At 18.6% G+C, this 20,178-nt stretch overlaps 6 protein-coding genes across 6 annotated transcripts in view; 3 read left to right on the forward strand and 3 right to left on the reverse strand.

Moving 5' to 3' along the window:
- The window catches only part of PGSY75_1119100 (putative tRNA m(1)G methyltransferase), a gene marked incomplete at both ends in the record, with an annotated part of 1,269 nt that extends 573 nt beyond the window's left edge, over nt 1–696 (forward strand). The window contains 4 exons of the mRNA XM_018786313.1: nt 1–36; nt 134–202; nt 309–368; nt 460–696. The exon at nt 1–36 is cut by the window's left edge and continues 573 nt beyond it. Of these exons, the coding sequence (XP_018641108.1) occupies nt 1–36; nt 134–202; nt 309–368; nt 460–696 (402 nt within the window). The remainder of the gene's footprint in view (nt 37–133; nt 203–308; nt 369–459) is intronic.
- Nucleotides 697–1,533: 837 nt separating this feature from the next.
- On the reverse strand, nt 1,534–2,060 carry PGSY75_1119200 (conserved protein, unknown function; the record flags this gene model as incomplete). The annotated part of the gene is made up of 2 exons (XM_018786314.1): nt 1,534–1,586; nt 1,709–2,060. 2 exons carry the CDS (start codon nt 2,058–2,060, stop codon nt 1,534–1,536), a joined length of 405 nt encoding a protein of 134 aa, XP_018641109.1.
- Nucleotides 2,061–3,278: 1,218 nt separating this feature from the next.
- On the reverse strand, nt 3,279–4,163 carry PGSY75_1119300 (putative splicing factor U2AF small subunit; the record flags this gene model as incomplete). Its single annotated transcript, XM_018786315.1, has 1 exon — nt 3,279–4,163. One exon carries the CDS (start codon nt 4,161–4,163, stop codon nt 3,279–3,281), a length of 885 nt encoding a protein of 294 aa, XP_018641110.1.
- Nucleotides 4,164–6,238: 2,075 nt separating this feature from the next.
- PGSY75_1119400 (putative ubiquitin-protein ligase) lies at nt 6,239–12,379 on the forward strand (the record flags this gene model as incomplete). Its single annotated transcript, XM_018786316.1, has 1 exon — nt 6,239–12,379. One exon carries the CDS (start codon nt 6,239–6,241, stop codon nt 12,377–12,379), a length of 6,141 nt encoding a protein of 2,046 aa, XP_018641111.1.
- A 1,514-nt stretch (nt 12,380–13,893) lies between these two features.
- On the forward strand, nt 13,894–15,506 carry PGSY75_1119500 (putative AP-4 complex subunit mu; the record flags this gene model as incomplete). Its single annotated transcript, XM_018786317.1, has 3 exons — nt 13,894–14,787; nt 14,913–15,101; nt 15,279–15,506. 3 exons carry the CDS (start codon nt 13,894–13,896, stop codon nt 15,504–15,506), a joined length of 1,311 nt encoding a protein of 436 aa, XP_018641112.1.
- A 753-nt stretch (nt 15,507–16,259) lies between these two features.
- On the reverse strand, nt 16,260–19,331 carry PGSY75_1119600 (putative ATP-dependent zinc metalloprotease FTSH; the record flags this gene model as incomplete). Its single annotated transcript, XM_018786318.1, has 1 exon — nt 16,260–19,331. One exon carries the CDS (start codon nt 19,329–19,331, stop codon nt 16,260–16,262), a length of 3,072 nt encoding a protein of 1,023 aa, XP_018641113.1.
- Nucleotides 19,332–20,178: the final 847 nt, after the last annotated feature.

Genomic DNA, 20,178 nt, shown 5'->3' on the forward strand with positions numbered 1-20,178 from the left:
GACAAAATTGTTGTGTTATCTCCAGACGCTTCAGAGGTAAAAATATATATATATATATATATATATATATAATTATATATATGTATTTATATATATGTATTTTTATTTTTTTACCTTTTAATCAATCGTATAGGAATTAGAGGAAATAAAAAAGGATGAAGTATATATTATATCAGCTCTAGTAGATCGGAGTGTTTCAAAGGTTTAAACAATGCAAAAAAAAAAAATAGAAATAAATTTCAACACTTAAATATATAAATATGTAAATGTTATTATATATATATAAATATATATATTTTTTTTTTTAGAATTTATCTTTTTATCAAGCATCCCTTCATGGTTTGAAGACAAGGAAGCTACCTTTAGAAGTACACTAAAAAGGAAATAATAATAATATATACATATATATATATATATATATATATATACATATTTATATTTATTTGTTTTATTTTGCAGAAATATATTAAAAAAAAAAAAAGTAATGTATTAAATGTAAATACAGTAGTCGAGATTTTAATACATTATATAAAAACACCCAACTGGTTGAAAGTTTTTGAAACTTGTATTCCACAAAAAAAAGTTATGTGTTTCTTTTATGATTCTTCTTCAAGTGTAATTGAAGATGAACGAATTACAAATGTGAACAATGAAAAATATATAAATGAAAAAAAAGATATTCAACTACATTTGTAAGCATACACAATTATACAACATAAATATATAATATATATATAAAATATATATATATATATAATAAACATATCAAAATGACAGGAATTTTATTTTAATATAAAATGATAATTAAAAAATAATCCTATTATATATATGTCTGTAAATATATTATAATTATTATTATTTTATATATTTATTAATTATATTATTTAATTTTTTTTTTTTTTGTAATTAAAATCTTCATTATTATTAATTGTCAATTTTGTTATTCATTATTTTATTTAACCTTATCCTCCATTTATGTTTAGTCAATTATTATTTTGATTTTTGTCTTAATTAAATAAAATATATATATAAATAAATAAATAAATATAAATATAAATATATATATATATATATATATGTGAACAAAAAAATAATTAAGTGTTTTTTCATTTTTTTTTTTTTGTAATTAAAATCTTCATTATTATTAATTGTCAATTTTGTTATTCATTATTTTATTTAACCTTATCCTCCATTTATGTTTTGTCAATTATTATTTTGATCTTTGTCTTAATTAAATAAAATATATATATAAATAAATAAATACATAAATATAAATATAAATAAATATATATATATATATATATATATATATATATATGTGAACAAAAAAATAATTAAGTGTTTTTTCATTTTTTTTTTATTTTCTTTTTCTTTTTTTTTTATTTTTTTTTTATATTTTTTTTAAATTTCAATATTTCATTTTAATTTAAGATAATATAAAATATTGGAATATATTTTATTAAATTAATTTTATTTATATTTTAACTATATTTCTATTTATTTATTGAACAAATGTTTATATTTCTTTTAAAATTAAAAACAACAGTTACAATCAAAGGGACAATCTTTTGTGTAGCCACCCTTTCCTATAAAAACAAAAATATTGACATAATACAAATATATGATCATATATATATATATATATATATATATATATATTTAATATATACATGTATACAAATATATATGTTTGAAAATGATAACTCACCCATCTTTAATTCCTCCATAGAATATATGGGTAATCCGTCTGGCGTACGTAATCTTTCTGATTCTATTTTTTTTTTATTATTTGATATTTTATTATTATTTTTTTTATTTACTTCACTTTTGTTTATTAGTTTATTATCTTCCTTTACCTTTTTATTATTACTTTCTTTAACTTTTATATTACTAAAAATATCCTCTATATTTGACTTGGCTTCTATAATTTCCTTTTCTCTTTTTTCATTATTATTATTCTTTTTCTTTTTTTTTTTTTTCTTTTTTTTATCTCTTTCTGAAAGAGGAACACTGCTATTATTATCTGCCTTCTTTTCTTTTATTTGTTCTTCATCATCCATTATGTTTAAAAAAAAAAAAAAAATATTTTATAGATTTTTTTTTTTTTTTTTTAAGAGTTATAATTGATTATAAGATTTAATATATGGTAAAAACAACATGCCTCTAAAAAAGTTACAAATTTTTTTAAATTATCTAAAATATATATATATATATTAAAATAAAAATATAGGTATTTAATGTTACAAATTATTTTATATAATATTATAATTTATGATATGCTCTCATAATATTATATAATAATATATTTCCATCTAAGAACAATAATATAAAACTATTATTATATTATATTATACTATACTTTATATAAAACAACATTTATATAATTTTATAATATGCGCATAAATAAAATAAAATAAAGGAAGTATTCTTATATATAATAAACATATAATATATATATAATATTATATCATTTTCTACACTTAATATATAATACTGTTTATTTTTTTATTCTTCAAATAATTATTATTTAAAAGTTAAATTATTTTCTTTTTTAACACGTTTTCAAATAAAAAAAAAAAAAATAATAAATAAATAAATAAAAGAAGAATATATTACAATAAATTATATACAATATGTTAATATTGACATATAAAATATATTTTTATATGCCATAATAAACATTATATATATTTAATATATTATAATTAAAAGATTTAAATTATTAACAAATATTATAAAATGTAAAAAAAAAAAAAAAAAGGAAAAAAAAGGGAAAGAATTATTAACAACATATAAGCAAACTACATATAATATTAAAAATAAAATATATGGGTATTCTCATAATATTATAAAATATCTTGAATTAAAAAAAAAAAAAAGAAAATAAAAATATAAGAAATATACACATACATTATATTTAAATAAATTATAATAAAGAAAATTTTCAAAGTAATAATATATCTACACTATCATCATATTATATATATATATATTATTATTATACATTATTAGAATATAAACATATTAATATTATTTAATCCCTCATTTTTAATTATTTACAAATTATTGAACTGCTCTCCATAATTTAGTATTGTCCTTGCTTCTCATATAATTTAATTTTATAGTTTATTCCAAGAAAAAAAATAAAAATAAAATAAGGTATTTTATATAATTTCTATGATGATCAATTTTTAATTAATTATTTCATTTCATTTCATTTTATTTTATTTTATTTTGCTTTCTTTTTTTTTTTTTTTTTTTTTTTTTTGGTTCCTCCTTCATTCTTCTTTTTCATCTGCATTTGACTTATTATCTTCTTTGTTCATATTTTTCATTTCTCTTTCTCTATTCCATCTTTCAATTTTTTCTCTTCGTTCGGCACTATTTTCTCTTCTTGCGTGTTTATAACTTCTATCTTCATCATTGTCATCATCTTCATTATCGCTTCTATTTTTTCGTTTCGATGAATAATGTTGACTACTACGTCTATCTCTTTTATATTTGTCTTTTCCTTCTCTATAACTTTCACGACGTCCGTCATCATCTGAATCGTCTTTTCTTGCTCTTCTTTTTTTATATTCAGGATATTTTTTATACATTCGCCTATATAATTTTCTTTTAACAGTTCTAGGAACATGTTTGATGTGCATAAAATTACAATAACCGCCTCTTCGACATTGACCTTCTACAAATTGTCGACAGCGTGCTTCTCTAAAATCAGTAACTGGTGTATACTCAATTTGTAATGGTTTTCCTGCATAGAATCTACCATTTAACTCATTTACAGCCTTTTCAGCATAATCCTCATGTGTATATTTAATATACACATTACCAATAATATGATCACCTATATTATCACAAACAACCATATCTTCAATCTCTCCATATTTCATTAATTCATCAAATACTTCTTCATAAAATTCTTCAAAATGGTCAGCTGCTTTATCTAATACTTCATCTTCTACCATTTGCCCTTCTGCTATTGCAACAGCTATAGGTGGGTTATCATACATATGTCTTATTACTAATGTTTGAGCACAATTAGGTTTATAATGACTTCTACTACATTGATCACCATGACGACAAGCACCTATTTTCCAAAAAAAAGGACAATTAACTCTGTCCTCTTCTGTTCCAATAATTCGAGCTAAATGCTCAGCCATATTTATATATATTTGTAAATAAATACATATATAGCTTTTTTTTTTTTTTTTTTTTATTATTATTATTTCAAGCCAAAAAAAAAAAAAAAAAAAAAAAATAGCTAGTTGCACATAAAATTATATATATTTTTTCATAATTTACATGTACATATATACATATAAATTATTAACTGGTCATATATTTTTTGGACCAAACAAGAACAAAAAAAAAAAAAAAAAAAAATTACTACTTACATATGTATAATAAAATATTACGTGTATTTTGGTTATATATTTATGTTTGAAATAGTTTTATAATTAAATGAATTTATTTATAACAATTTTTTAACTATTATATAGAAATAATTAAAAATTTTCACATATATATATATATATATATACTTTAATTTTTTGATTTCAAAATAACGTTAAAAGAAAAATTGATATAATTTTTCTTCTCTTTCTTATTATTAACACAAAAAAATATAAAATAATCTATGAAAATATGTATTATTATGATATTTTTTAAATCTATCTAGAATTATATATATTGAATAATATATAATTGTATATCATATATTTTACAAAATATTCTTCATAATATATATTTACATATAAAATATAATAATAATAATAATAAGAAGATATTCTTAATATTAAAATTATATATATATATATATATATATTTTCAAGTGTTTTTATGGATTTATATATTTTTAAAAGGGATTCATATTTTAAAAAATATTCTAAATATTATATATTTATAATATTGTATTAAATTACGAAGAAGGTATGTATATAATATATTATATATATAACATATTATATTATAATATATTATATTTTTTTTCTATGCGTCATGTTTCAGTAATAATTTCTAAATTCCATATCGCATATAAAAAAAAAAAAAAAAAAAATATATTATATATAAACTGGCATATTATTATATTTCCGTTAATTTTTCTTTATATTTAAATAAAATATAATTAACATATTTTAATAAATTGTAATATAAAATCATATATATATTATGTTTATGTATTTTTTTAACATTTAAAAAAGGAAAAAAAAAATATATTTTTAAATAAATACTATTCCTTTTTTTTGATTTTCATCTTTTTTTTTGTTTTTGGTTTTATATCTCTTCTGTTTTACATGTTTACATTGAAATTTTTAATTATACATATAAATATATTTTAGGCTATTATTTACATAAATCATATATTGTTATTAAAAAAAAAAGAAGAATGAAAATAAAGCATACTTATGTTTGTTTAACGGCATATTTTACTCCATTAGATTAAAATGTGATAAAGTTGTTTCTTCTTTTCATTAATATTTCCACATATGTTTTGCATTACTCAAAGTTGTGTTAATTGATTATATATATATATATATATATATTTTAATTTATATAATAATCAATACATTATATATATTATATATATATATATATATATATATATATATATATATATATGTATATATTTTTTTTTTGTATTTTTTTTTTTTAATTTATATAATAATCAATACATTATATATATATATATATGTAAATATACTATTTTGATTATGTAAATGTATAATAAGAAGAAATTCCTCGTATTTACTATATAACTTATATATATTATATATATGTATACATTTTTCAACATATCTTCATTTATATAATTTTGTATTATATTTACATATTAATTAATATATTGTTTTAACTTATATTTATTGAATTTAAAAATATTAATATAATTGTTTTGTAAAAAAAAATTATTTTAAAAATTGTCTCAAATTATCAGTCTTTATATATATATATATGTGGACAGATGAAGAATTTGTAAGACTAATTTTTTAAGTGCAGTTTTTGAATTATTATTAAAATAAGTCATCATTGTGTTTAAAATATTTCTATATATATATATATATATATATTTATGTATATATATCCTGTATCTTTTAACATGTTAATAAAAATAATAGGATTTATAAGTACTGTGTAAATATATATATATATATATATATATGTTATATTTATGTGCGAATTATTTGTAAAATATATATAATTTTGTTTAATATTAAAAAAAAAAAAAAAAAAAAAAACTATGTTTGATGGAGAAAGTAAAAATAGAAGGATTAATTTAAGCGGGAAAAAACAAGTTATTGTGAATAAAGATTTTTTTATTGAAAAAGCAAAAAAAGAGAAAGAAAATAATTTGACATTAATAAAGAGAAAAAATGCTTTTAAAAAGATTAGTGATTATATAGGTTTTAAAAAATGTCTTGAAAATAGGAAGAAAGAAATAAATGAAGTTGTTTCGAAAAGAATAAATGATATAATATTATTAGAAAAAATAGTATGTCCCTCTATATATAGACAAGCTTTACAATTATGTGTATATGAATTTTCTTTACAATCTTGTTTTCTTTATTCTGATCTGAATTGCTATTATTATTATAAGTCTATGGACTTTGATGGAATATACCCACCTGTAAAAAATTTATTAAATACTTTGAAATTTTATAATAAGATCGATGAAAATTGTGTGGATAAGACTAATGGAGTTGATAATGAAAATGAAATGGGTGATAATAAAATGAATGGTGATAAAAAAATAAAAGATGATGATAAAAAAATAAAAGATGATGATAATAAAATGAATAATATTCCATTAGGTAATAATATAAGCAGAAACGATACACTCCAATGTGATGAAAAGAAGAATGAAAATAATAATAATAATATGACAGAAACAGAGAGAAAGTTTTTTTATAGGCATAAGAAAGAGTTAGATATTTTAATAAACCATTTGGATATTTTGCTGGGTAATTATTATATATACAATTATAATATATATGGGGAATATTACAAGGATGTTAAAAAGATAAAAAATATCACACATACATATAATAATAGTAACATTTTAAAATATCATTTAAATGATAATAATTATTCAAGTGGGACTTTTTCTAATCATAATAATAAAAGGTATATATCTGCAAGAAGTAATATATTAAATATTGAATCTGATATAAATAGGAATCTTCTACATATATATTATTTATATAATTTTATAATCAATAATTCATTTATTGATGAATTGGTTAAAAGAAAAATAACAAACGAAAATAAAAAACCCAATGTTTCTCTTACCTCTAGTTGTATTACATCATCAATAGAAACAACAAATAATAATAAGAATAATTTAAGTGATGGTAATAATAGTAGTAGTGTTTATATAAATGCTTCTAATAAAAAACAAAATGTGAGTGAACTAAGAACCTTTTTAAAAAAAATAAGTGATTATATAATATTAAATATCGAAGGAATAATTACTGTAATAAAGAAGATTTCTATTTATTATGAAATTAAAGGTGATGTAAAATATGATAATATTAAATTAATGATATATATATGTGATATGATATATATATATTTTTATATATTAAAAATAAAAGGGAAAGATATGAAATGTAATAATATAATGGATATAAAATATAAAATTAATTTACTTATAAATTTTCTAAAATTAAATTTACAATATATTAAGGAACCATATATTTTATTTGTATCCTTTTTTAAATATAATATATATGAATTATTTGTAAATACAATTAATATAGAGAATGAATTAAAAGAATGGAAAATCTTATTAATTAGGATAATAAATAATACATATAAAGATGTGGATATTATGAAAGAATTAATATACATCAACAATAGCAACAACAACAACAACAACAATAATAATAATAATAATAATATTTATCATAGTTGTTCATATTTTAAAGTACCCTATTATAATATGAAATATGATTTATATAATCAAAAATCATTCGATGAATATAACATATCAGGTGTTAACCTTTTTAAAAATTTATTATTATTTGTTCATGTTAATAAAGATATAATGTATGATAATGTTTTGAATATCTTAGCAGATGTGTATTTATTTTTACCACTTGAATATCATCCATATATATATAATAATAACACGCGCGAAATTACAAAAAAAAAGAATGATAATAGTGTAATAAAAAATATAAATCAAGAGAAATATTTTGAGAAACAAAATATATCTTTGGAGATGGGTTATTATTATAATAAGGAGATTATTGAATCTTTGATATATATATGTAAAAAATATTGTTTTAATAAATTAGATAGACTGTTGTTTTTTTTATTACCCTTACGTAATATTAATGGAAAGATATTTGAGACATATAGAAATTATTATGATTATATGAAGAATATAGAAAAGGGGGTATATAAAAAATTTGATAAATTATATAAATCACATATAAATAATCATATGATTAATAATAGTATGCATAATAATAACATGGATCATATAAATAATAATGTTAATAATAAAGGGAATAAAAATATGAGTACGAATTTTAAAAATAATAATAATAAAGGAAGTGTCTATGATAGTAATAATATTTATAATATTAATAATAATAATTTTGAAAATTATCAGGATAAAAAAAATAAAGGCAATTTGTTTTATTCAGATATGAATGAATTTCCATTTTTAGCAAATAATCAAGGAACAAATTACAATCGTGATGATAATAAATATAATAATAATATTAATTATAATAATAATAATATTAATTATAATAATAATAATAATTATAATAATTATAATTATTATTATCATTCATGTAGTGGAAATAATAGTTATGTTCATGCAAATGGTTTTTTTTCATTAGAAAATATTATTGGTAAAAGAGATAAAAAGATTCTAGGTGCGAATTCCTATTTATTTAATGATATGATTAATAATGATATAATATTAAGAATAAAAAAAATTTTAATAATAAATAATATACATATATATTTAATTAAAAAAATATATTTATTTTGGTGTTATAGTTGTAAATCTAATGATAATTCATTTTTTAAAAATGTTATGTTTTTTCCTTACTATGATAATACGCATATATCTATATATTTGTCATCCTTTTGTTTTTTATTGCATTATTATTTAGTTGTTAATATGTTTAATCAGTTAATTGACATAAATAAATTTAAGATGTTTAAGAGAAATGAAATCCATTATGACATAAAGAATGATGTGGTATCTAGAGAAAATAATATAATGTCATCAAAATGTGATATGGAAAATGACCAGCAGCAGCACCAAAATAGCAACAACAATAATAATAATAATAATAATATTAATAATATTTATAGTAATAATAATTATAGTAATAATATTTATAGTAATAATATGATGACATACCTCTTGATGAATAAATATTTTAAAAGAGTATGTAAACTTATTATTTTATCCTTGTGGTATATATTAAAACATTCCATAAATTGTATTTATAATGAATTAATTAAAAAAAAAAATTTAAATGTAAAAAGTAAACAGTTGCATTATATAGAAGATATAGATGATGAAGATATATATAATGATGATGATGAAGAACATGAAAATGAAATGATAAAAAAGGAAGAAAATCATATTGATGAAATTCATTCTAAACAATTTACAACAAATATTTATGATAATGATTATATATCTTTATTGAATTTTCAAAAAATAAAAATATCAATGGATGATATAATGTGTGATAAAAACTGTTATGATATAAATAAAGGACATGTATATTTAAATATGCAGGAAGAAAATATGTCTTTGATTAAAAGGTATATAGAAAACGAAGGGAATAAAGAAAGTTCGAAATGTTATAATAGTATGGATGAAAAAAATATTATTGAAATAAAAAATATTTTTGATGAACTAGATAAAATAAATATGTATAATTATCAGAGTTATATAGAAGGGAATATGTTTTTTCATAATCAAAATAATACAAATGTGGAACATTTAAAATATGTTGATAATGTGAAATCTTTTTCAAATGATCAATCATATCAAAATGTTATTCCTTTTGAAAATAATTCATTTGTAAATAATAATAATAATAATAATAATTATTATTATTATAATAATTCACATATATCTATTAATCCTAGTCACAATGAAGAAATTCCAAACAACTATAATAACATGTCTTTTCAAAACAATGGAGAACTTTTTGATAACATGAAAAACAAAAATAGCAATACGAAGAAAAAGAATAACGACGATTCTTGTTATTCGAATGTAATAAATTATTATTTATATAATAATGATAACAAAGGGTTAAGTTATATTTTGCCCATATTATTAAAAAAGTTATATAAGTTGAATAGCTATATACATATATTTGATGACGATTTTTTTGTAATAAAAGAGACTTATAATTTATTAAAAAATCGTTTTCATATAATAGGTGAGAGTAATAATATAAATTATAATAATAATAGTTATGATGAAGAAACCAATTTATATTTAGAAAAGAATGATATATATTTAAATAATAACATAAAATTTGTAAATGTATTGGCAAATTATTTATTACGTTATGTGCCTTTTACGTTACCTTTTGATGATCGTTTATTAATATTTTATCATTTTAGAAATAAAAATAAAGAGAGTATAAGAGATGATTCAACATATAATTTATTAGAAAGAAAACATATGTTAATAAGAAGAACGAACATATTAGAAGATGGATTTATATCATTGAATATATTAGATAACTTACAAATTAAACAAAATGTTCGTATATCTTTTATAGATAAAAATGGAAATGAAGAAACAGGAATAGATGGAGGAGGATTATTTAAAGAATTTATTATATTATTATGTAGAGAAATATTTCATCAAAATTTTATTTTATTTCAGAATGTTGAAAATCATACTTTATTTCCTAAATATTATAATGAAAATGATAATTTAATTTTATATGAATTTTGTGGAAAAGTAATTGGAAAAGCAATATATGAAAGAATATTAATAGAATCAGTTTTTAATAAAGTATTTTTAAATAATATATTATTTGATAATATGGATATAAATGATTTATATTTTATTGATCAAAATGTATTCAATAGTTTATTGTATGTTCAAAATGTTGAAAATGTTGAGAAATTATGTTTAACATTTTGTATATATGAAAAAAAATATCCAGATGGTGAAAAATTTACAAAGGATCAATATGAAAAGATAACAAATTATTTTTACGAATTATCTAAGAGGAATAATAATTACAATTCTAATAATCGTCACACAAATCATCACAATAATAATAATAATAATAATAATAATAATAATAATTTTCTTTTTTTTAATCATATGGATAATTTAGAAAACCTTTTCTTTTCAAGTGATAATAATAATACATATAATTTTACAAGTATGAATAATTTTTTTCACATGATAAATAATTTAGATTCCATGATTAGTAATATCAGTTCCACAAATAATTCCACTTTTTCTCACAACCGTATGTATAGAAATCACTTGAATAATATACCCAATGGATTAAACAATATTAATATTAATAATATAATAATGAATGAGGATACATCAAATTATAGTAGTATAGATGAAAGGAATGAATCACACATTTTAGAATCCAACGTAGAAGAACACCTTTCTTCAAACAGTCAGATGATTCAAAATGATGAATCGGAAGAACAAAATCAACATATTGAAGAAATGCCATCCATAGATATAAATAGAAATAATAATAATAATAATAAGAAGAAGAATAAAAAATATAAGGATGATAATAAAAATAAAATATTTGATAATTCCCTTTATGAGGATGAACAAAATTTGGAATGCATAGATCTCATAGAAAATGGACGTAATATCGCTGTAACAGATGAAAATAAAAAATTGTATATAAAATTATATATAAATTATAAATACAATAAATTAATAAAGAAAAAAACACAACGATTTTCAAAAGGATTATCACAATTAATACCAATAAAATGGTTTAAGCTTTTTAGTTCTCATGAATTAAAAACACTTATATCAGGAAAAGATAAATGTTTTGATGTAGATGATTTAAAAAGAAATGTTGTTTATGGAGGTGGATATAATGAAAATAGTACTACAGTTTTACATTTATTTGAAATATTAAAAGATTTTTCACCAAATGAAAAAAGTTTATTTCTTATGTTTGTAACTAGTTGCTCAAGATCCCCTCTATTAGGATTTCAAGAATTATATCCAAAATTTTGTATATATAGGGTACCTGATCATACAAGATTACCTACAGCATCTACTTGTGTTAATTTGTTGAAATTACCAGATTATTTATCAAAACAAGTGTTGTATAAAAATTTGATCACAGCAATAAATGATACACAGGGATTCGATTTGAGTTAGTGTATATATATAAAAAAAAAAAAAAAAAAAAATATATGTATATATATATATATATATATATATATACAAATGAGTGTAAAGTCATATATATACCATGTGAACACTTACTATTATTATATATATGTAGAATGGCATACTTCAATATGTATACATTTTTAATAATCTTATTTTTTATGTGTCCCTTTTATTATCTTTTATGTAACATATAAAAAATATTATATGTAAGATTTTAACATAATATATATATGTATGTATGTATTTATTTATTTTTCTCCATATTATTTGTACTCTTAATTATTTAGAATTATTTTTATTTTTTCCTTTTAAAATAATTGTAAAATTTATAAATAAATATATATATATATATATATATATATTATTATTATTAAGTAAATAATGTAAACATTTACGGTTTATTTATTTTATTTTTTATATTTTTTGTTCTTTCTAAATTTTCCAAAATGTTTTTCCTTTTTTTAAAAACTATAATATAAATTAAAAAAAAAAAAAAAATCAAAAGAAAGATAAAATATTATATCTCCTGAGGATATAAATATGTATGATATATATAATAAAATATATATGCATTATATAAATAAATATATTATTATATATATATATATATATATATATATATATAATATATACTTGTTCATTTAAACGGATTTATTTTATTATTTGTTATATTTTACATAATTTTAAAAAAATGATATAAATATATTTATAATATATCTTTTAAAAATAATGAGAATGGTTCGTTTTATATATATTCATATTATTTTTTCTTGATAATATTATGTTCTTAGAAGTTTTATGGAGATATATATTTTTTTTTATATATATAAAATAACATAGAAGAAAAAGTATAATATATATATATAATATATAAATATTTAAATGTATGTATAATAAATATAAGATTATTAAAAAAAATAAAGAAATATAAAGTAGGAATTTTACCTAAATGTTATTATATATATAATATATATTTATATTTATATGTACCATTTTTTTTTTTTTTTTTTTATTGTATTATTATAAGATATTGTTTTATATATAATCTATCTTATTATTTTATTTTTTTGTAATATTTGGCTATACATTTTTTTCCCTTTTCAAAAAGAAAAAAAGGGAAATCAAGGGATGTACCTTGTGTGAATGTTTTAAATTTAGTTTTTCTCCTTTTTTTTTTTAACATTATATTATAATATTTTTGAATACATAAATATATATATGTAAATTTTTTTTTTGTATATAGACAATTACATAGGACATATATATATTATATATATATATATATAATATATTTGTCAAACATATCGTCGAATAAAAGAACTGTTTTTTTTTTTTTTCTTTTTCTTTCAATGCATAATATTTTATGATGATATAATTAAGAGTTACCAAAAAAAAAAAAAAAGGAAAAAGAATAATATAATTATAATAAACATACCCTTTTAAAAATATCATACATATATATATATATTTTTTTTTATTTTTATTTTTATTTTTTGAAAATGGTGATATCCCAATTTTATATTTTGTCTCCAAGAGGGGATACTATTATTAATAGAGATTTTCGTGGAGATATAATAAAAGGTAGTGCCGAAGTATTTTTTCGAAATGTAAAATTATATAAAGGTGATGCACCTCCAGTTTTTTATTTGAATGGTATAAACTTTACATATTTGAAAAGCAATAATTTATATTTTGTATTAACATCATTGTTTAATATTTCTCCAAGTTATTTAATTGAATTATTACATCGTTTGCTAAAAATATTTAAAGATTTTTGTGGACAAATAACTGAAGAATTAATACGAACGAATTTTATTTTAATATATGAAATAATAGATGAAATAATAGATTATGGTTATTTACAAAATAGTAATACAGAATATATTAAAAATTTAATACATAATGAAATAACAACAAATAATAATACAGTGAAAAAATTTACTAACCTACCTAATTTTTCAATAAAAAATACAAATACATTACCATCAAATGCATCACAAAAACCTATACAAATTAATGATAAAAAAAATGAAATATTTATAGATATAGTGGAAAAAATTAATTTAATTATGAATTCTAATGGAGAAATTGTATATTCATATATTGATGGAGTTATACAAATAAAATCTTATTTATTAGGAAATCCTTTTATCAAAATAGCTTTAAATGATGATTTATATATTAAAAATATTCATCATGATAATTCGAATAATATTATTATTGATGATTGTAATTTTAATCATCTAGTTAATTTATCCCAATTTGAAAAAGATAAAATTATATCCTTATATCAACCAGATGGTGAATGTGTACTTATGAATTATAGAATTAATAATAACTTTAAAGCCCCTTTTAAAATATATGCAAATGTTATATATAATCAAAATCATACGGTATGTATATTTATATATTATGTATGTGTATATGTCAAGTGCCCACAACAAAGTATTTGTAAATATATATATATATATATGTGTGTTTGTGTGTGTATATTTTTATTTATTTATTTATTTTATAGGTAGAACTGTTTATAAGAATACGGCTAGATATCCCTTCTCAATATACATGCACAAATGTATTTGTTTATTGCAACTTATGTAAACACATAACTAATGTGCACCTGGACTTGAATACGAATTCGGATTTATTCTCAGCTCAATATATATCAAATGAGAACAAATTATTATGGACCATCAAAAAATTCAAGGTAAAAAAAAAAAAAAAAAAAAAAAAAAAAAAAAAAAAAAAAAAAAAAAAAAAAAAAAAAAAAAAATATATATATATATATATATATATTTGTATTATTGTACAATTTTTATATTTACATATAAACATCCATTTATTTATTTATTTATTTATTTCTCATTTTTTTTTCATATTACAGGGAGAACATGAATATAGTATTCGATCAAAAATTACCTTAAGTCCTCATTATGCCTTTTCAAAACGAGATTTTGGACCTATATATATTTTATTTGAAATACCAATGTTCAATTTATCAAAACTTAGAATAAAATATCTGAGGATAATTGAAAATTACAAAACAAGTAATACGCATCGATGGGTGCGTTATATAACTCAATCTTCTTCATATGTTTACCGTCTGAACTGATAATATAATATATATATATATATATATATATATATTATACCTTTCTTTTTTTTTTTTTTTAAGTAAACAAAGAATAATATAATTACACATATATATTTATATATTTATGTTTATTTATATTTTTTTTTTCATTGTTATATTACAATTTATTTTAAATCGTTAAAAAAAAATGAACAAACATATAATTAATAAGCAAATTAATTAAACAAAAAATTTATATATATGTATATAGACAATGTTAAAAAATAAATAATATATATATATATATATATATATTTTAATTCAAAAAAAAAAAGATAAAAGAAAAATAAACAATTTCCTTTTTGCCAATAATTATTAAAAATTTACAAAATCAATATATAGACACATATAAAGTAAAAATTAAAAAAAAATTAAAATAATTATTATGAGTTTTAATAATATTTTTCAAAAACAAAGAATGTCCCCTAAATATCAGGAACATGATAAATTAATATATATATATATATTTAAAGTTATATAATTTTTTTTTTTTTTTTACAACAAAATATTTAAAATGTTATTATTTTGACTTTACAATCATATTACGTTACATGTTGGACACGACTACCTACATAAGGTGTACCAATATATAAATAAATATAAATAAATAAATACATATATATATATATATTTATTTATTTATATTTATATATTTATTATTCTTCTTTGAACAATAAATATTAATGTAATTTTGGTAATTATCCACCGTTTAACTTATATCATTTAAATTTATCATCTTAGTTTCACATTGGATATTTTATTATCCTTCTTTTGAGAATCTCCTAATTTTTCATTACATTTCTCTTCATTCAACTTTGATGAAGTTTGTTTAGTATCATCTTTGGAATTGTTACCCGAAATATTGTACTGATTTTTTGTATTGTCTTTTTTATTTTCCTTTGTATTGTCTTTTTTATTCTCCTTTGTATTAACAGTTGCACCATTTGATGTATCACCCTTTACATCACCTTTCATATTATCACTTTCCTTTTTATCTTCAAGTAATGGTTCGTTTATTATTGCTTTGTATGGATTTGCCTTTACAAACTTTTCATATGCTGATTTGACTGGATAGGGTCTTTCACCAACACATTTAACAATATCATGATATGATATAGTTTCCTTTTCATATAATAAGTTGGCTAGATTGTGTACATGTTTTTCATTTTTCATTAATATAGATTTAACTCTTTTATATTGAGTTTCAATTAATGATCTAACTTCATTATCTATAAGATGTGCTAAACATTCTGAATGTGGCCTATATAAATTATATTCACTATTTGAGTTCGGTTGAAAAGACACCAATCCTATTTCTTGATTCATACCATATTGAGAAACATATGAATAAGCTAGCTGAGTAACTTTGTTTAAATCATCAATAGCTCCTGTTGTAATTTTTCCTATAAACAATTCTTCTGCTGCTCTTCCACCTAATATTACAGCAATTTTATCTAATATTGCATCTCTTGAAAATAACATAATTTCTTCACTTAAGTGTTGTGAATATCCAAGGGCCCCATTATTTCTAGGGATTATAGATACCTTTAATACAGGATCAGCATATTCTAAAAACCAACCAATAAGTGCATGACCAGTTTCATGATATGATATAATTTTTTTTTCAAGTGGAGATATAAGAGAAGAAGATTTTGGTAACCCACCAATGACTCTTTCTATGGCTAGTTCAAAATCTTTTATTTGAACACCTAATAAATTAGATCTTCGAGCACATTGAATAGCTCCTTCATTAACAACATTAGCAATATCAGCACCAACAAAACCAGGTGTTAAAGATGCTAATATATAACTAATATTTTTAATATCTAATGATTCATGTAATTTAAGATTTTTTAAATGAACTTGAAAAATTTCAGATCTTTCATTTATATCAGGTTTACTTATATTTACTATTCTATCAAATCTACCTGGTCTAGTAATAGCTGGATCTAAAATATCTACTCTATTAGTACCAGCTAAAACAACTACCTTATCATTAGATGTATGAAATCCATCCATTTCTACTAGCATTTGATTTAATGTGTTTTCTCTTTCATCATTACCTCCACCAGCAAAACCACCTTTTGATCTTTTTCTCCCGACAGCATCAATTTCATCTATAAAAATTATAGAAGGTGCATGTTTTCTTGCTTGAGCAAATAATTCTCGAACCCTTGATGGACCTATACCAACAAAAACTTCAATAAAATCACTACCGCTAATATTAAAAAATGGAACATTTGCTTCTCCAGCTACAGCTTTGGCTAGTAAAGTTTTTCCAGTACCTGGAGCACCACATAATAATGCACCTTTAGGTATTTTAGCACCCAATATTTCATATTTGGTTGGATTTTTTAAAAAATCTACAAATTCCATAATTTCTTCTTTAGCTTGCTTCATACCAGCTACACTTGAAAATTTGACATCTGTTTTTAAATTATTTTTATTAATAGGAGATATCTTACTAAATTTAAATAATTTATCCATACCACTATTAGTAACATTCTTTAAAGTAATTTTTTGAAATAAAAATATTAACAATAAAAAAAACAAAATACTTGGAATATAACCTTTTACTTCATTTAATATATTAGCTTCATTAACATATTGTACTTCTATTAATTCATCTCTTTTTATATTCATTTCTCTTTGTATAGCTTCTACTTTTTTTTCAAAACTGTCACTATTTCCAACACGGAAACTTACATATTTCATATGATATTTTTTTATACCATGAGTATTTAAATATGCTTTTACATAATCTTTATTAATTAATTTAATTTTCTCTATATAACCTTTTGATAAATATTTATAAAAAAAATCATTCTGACTTATTTCATTATATAAACCATTGGAATCCACAAATAGAAGGAAAAATAATAATAAGATAAAGAATATATAAAAAAAATAATTATCATATTTACGTGGTTTCTCTTCTTCAGATTTAAAATTATTGGTATTAGGACTTTTATTTTCAAATCTTTCAAATCCTTTGGGTGCTTTAGAAAGATAAATATTTTTTAAAAACTCAAAAAAGTTTAATTTATATTTTGATACGTTATTGTTAACAAAACTAGTATATCTTGAATTATTAAATGACATATGTTTTTTTATTATATTATTATTATTAATTATTGATTCGGTTAATGTATCTTCACTTTGGTTCTGACCACTTAGATTAGTCATACTCCTCTCAGAGGAAAACATAAAATCTTTATTTTTCTTCATCATCATTTTTTTTTTTAGACTTTTTAAACTTTTATTATCTTTTAAAATTTTTTTTATAATTTTTTCACCATCACTACATTTCCCATTTAACAAAAAGGACTGTAAATAATTAAATGATTTTATAAAATTATCATTTTTATATATCCCTTTTTTCATTTTGTAGTTTCCATTTTTAATATTATTATATTTTTTTAAAAATCTCACAAACATATTAGATATATTTTCATTGATTTTAACATGCTTATTTTTATTACTCCATATATTTTGTACATTTTCACAAATATAATTTAAAGAATCATAAAATATATTATAATCTACGTTTGAATTGTATTTAATTGATGATGAACATACAGCTAATTCTTTATAACCATTCTTCATATTATTATTATTATTATGATGATTTATTTTATCTTTTAAATGTGATAAGGAATGGAGACATCCCTTTTGTGTTTTATTATGATCTAATAAATTATCCAAAGATTTTTTCAATAGCCATTTTTTTTTTTCAAACGCATTTTTTTCACTTGATAATAATAAACAAGTTGACTTCTTTCTGATAATATCAGCCCTATACATTTTATATATTATAAATATATAAAAAATAACAAGAAAAAAAAAAATAAAATAAAAAAAATAAAAATATATATATATATAATATAAAATAAAAAAAAATAATATATATATATATATATATATATATATTATATACTCCTTAATATATTCATTTTTGTTATTAAAGAATTGAATATATTTTTTCTATGGGCTTTTTCCTTATTAAACTATAAAATATATATGATAATATATATGTATGAAGGAGATAATTATCTTTATAAAATGAGAAATATATACAATCAGGTTTAAATAAATAAATATATATATATATATATATATTTATATTTATATTTATATTTATTTATTCATAATATAATTTTATAAGTGTATACATTTATAGCTGTTTTTATGACGCAAAATAATATTTATACAATTCCATATTATATATAATATATATTATATATATAATATTATATGATGCCATAATTCATTTACCCTTCTCGAAAAAAATCCTTTTTCAAGATCAAGAGAATTTATATATAAATATAAAAAATAATATGTATACAATAAATATATTAGTTTATTATATTATTAATATATATATTATATATATATATTTTTTTTTTTTTTTTATTATATAAAATACGAAATTAGTCCCAAGGAAAAATAAATATAATAAAATATAAAAATATTTTACGAAAGAGAATAAAAAAAAAAAAAAATGAAAAAATTGATAGAATAGAATAACAAATAATAATGAAATGAAGAAATGGATATTTTTTATATATGATTATTTTATTTTTACACCTTTAAACTTAAGCACATATATAATATATTCATATTAATATGTATGTATATATATAAAGGTGTG

The sequence above is a fragment of the Plasmodium gaboni genome, chromosome 11 (genome assembly GCF_001602025.1).
Source record: "Plasmodium gaboni strain SY75 chromosome 11, whole genome shotgun sequence".
NCBI classification, from domain to species: domain Eukaryota; phylum Apicomplexa; class Aconoidasida; order Haemosporida; family Plasmodiidae; genus Plasmodium; species Plasmodium gaboni.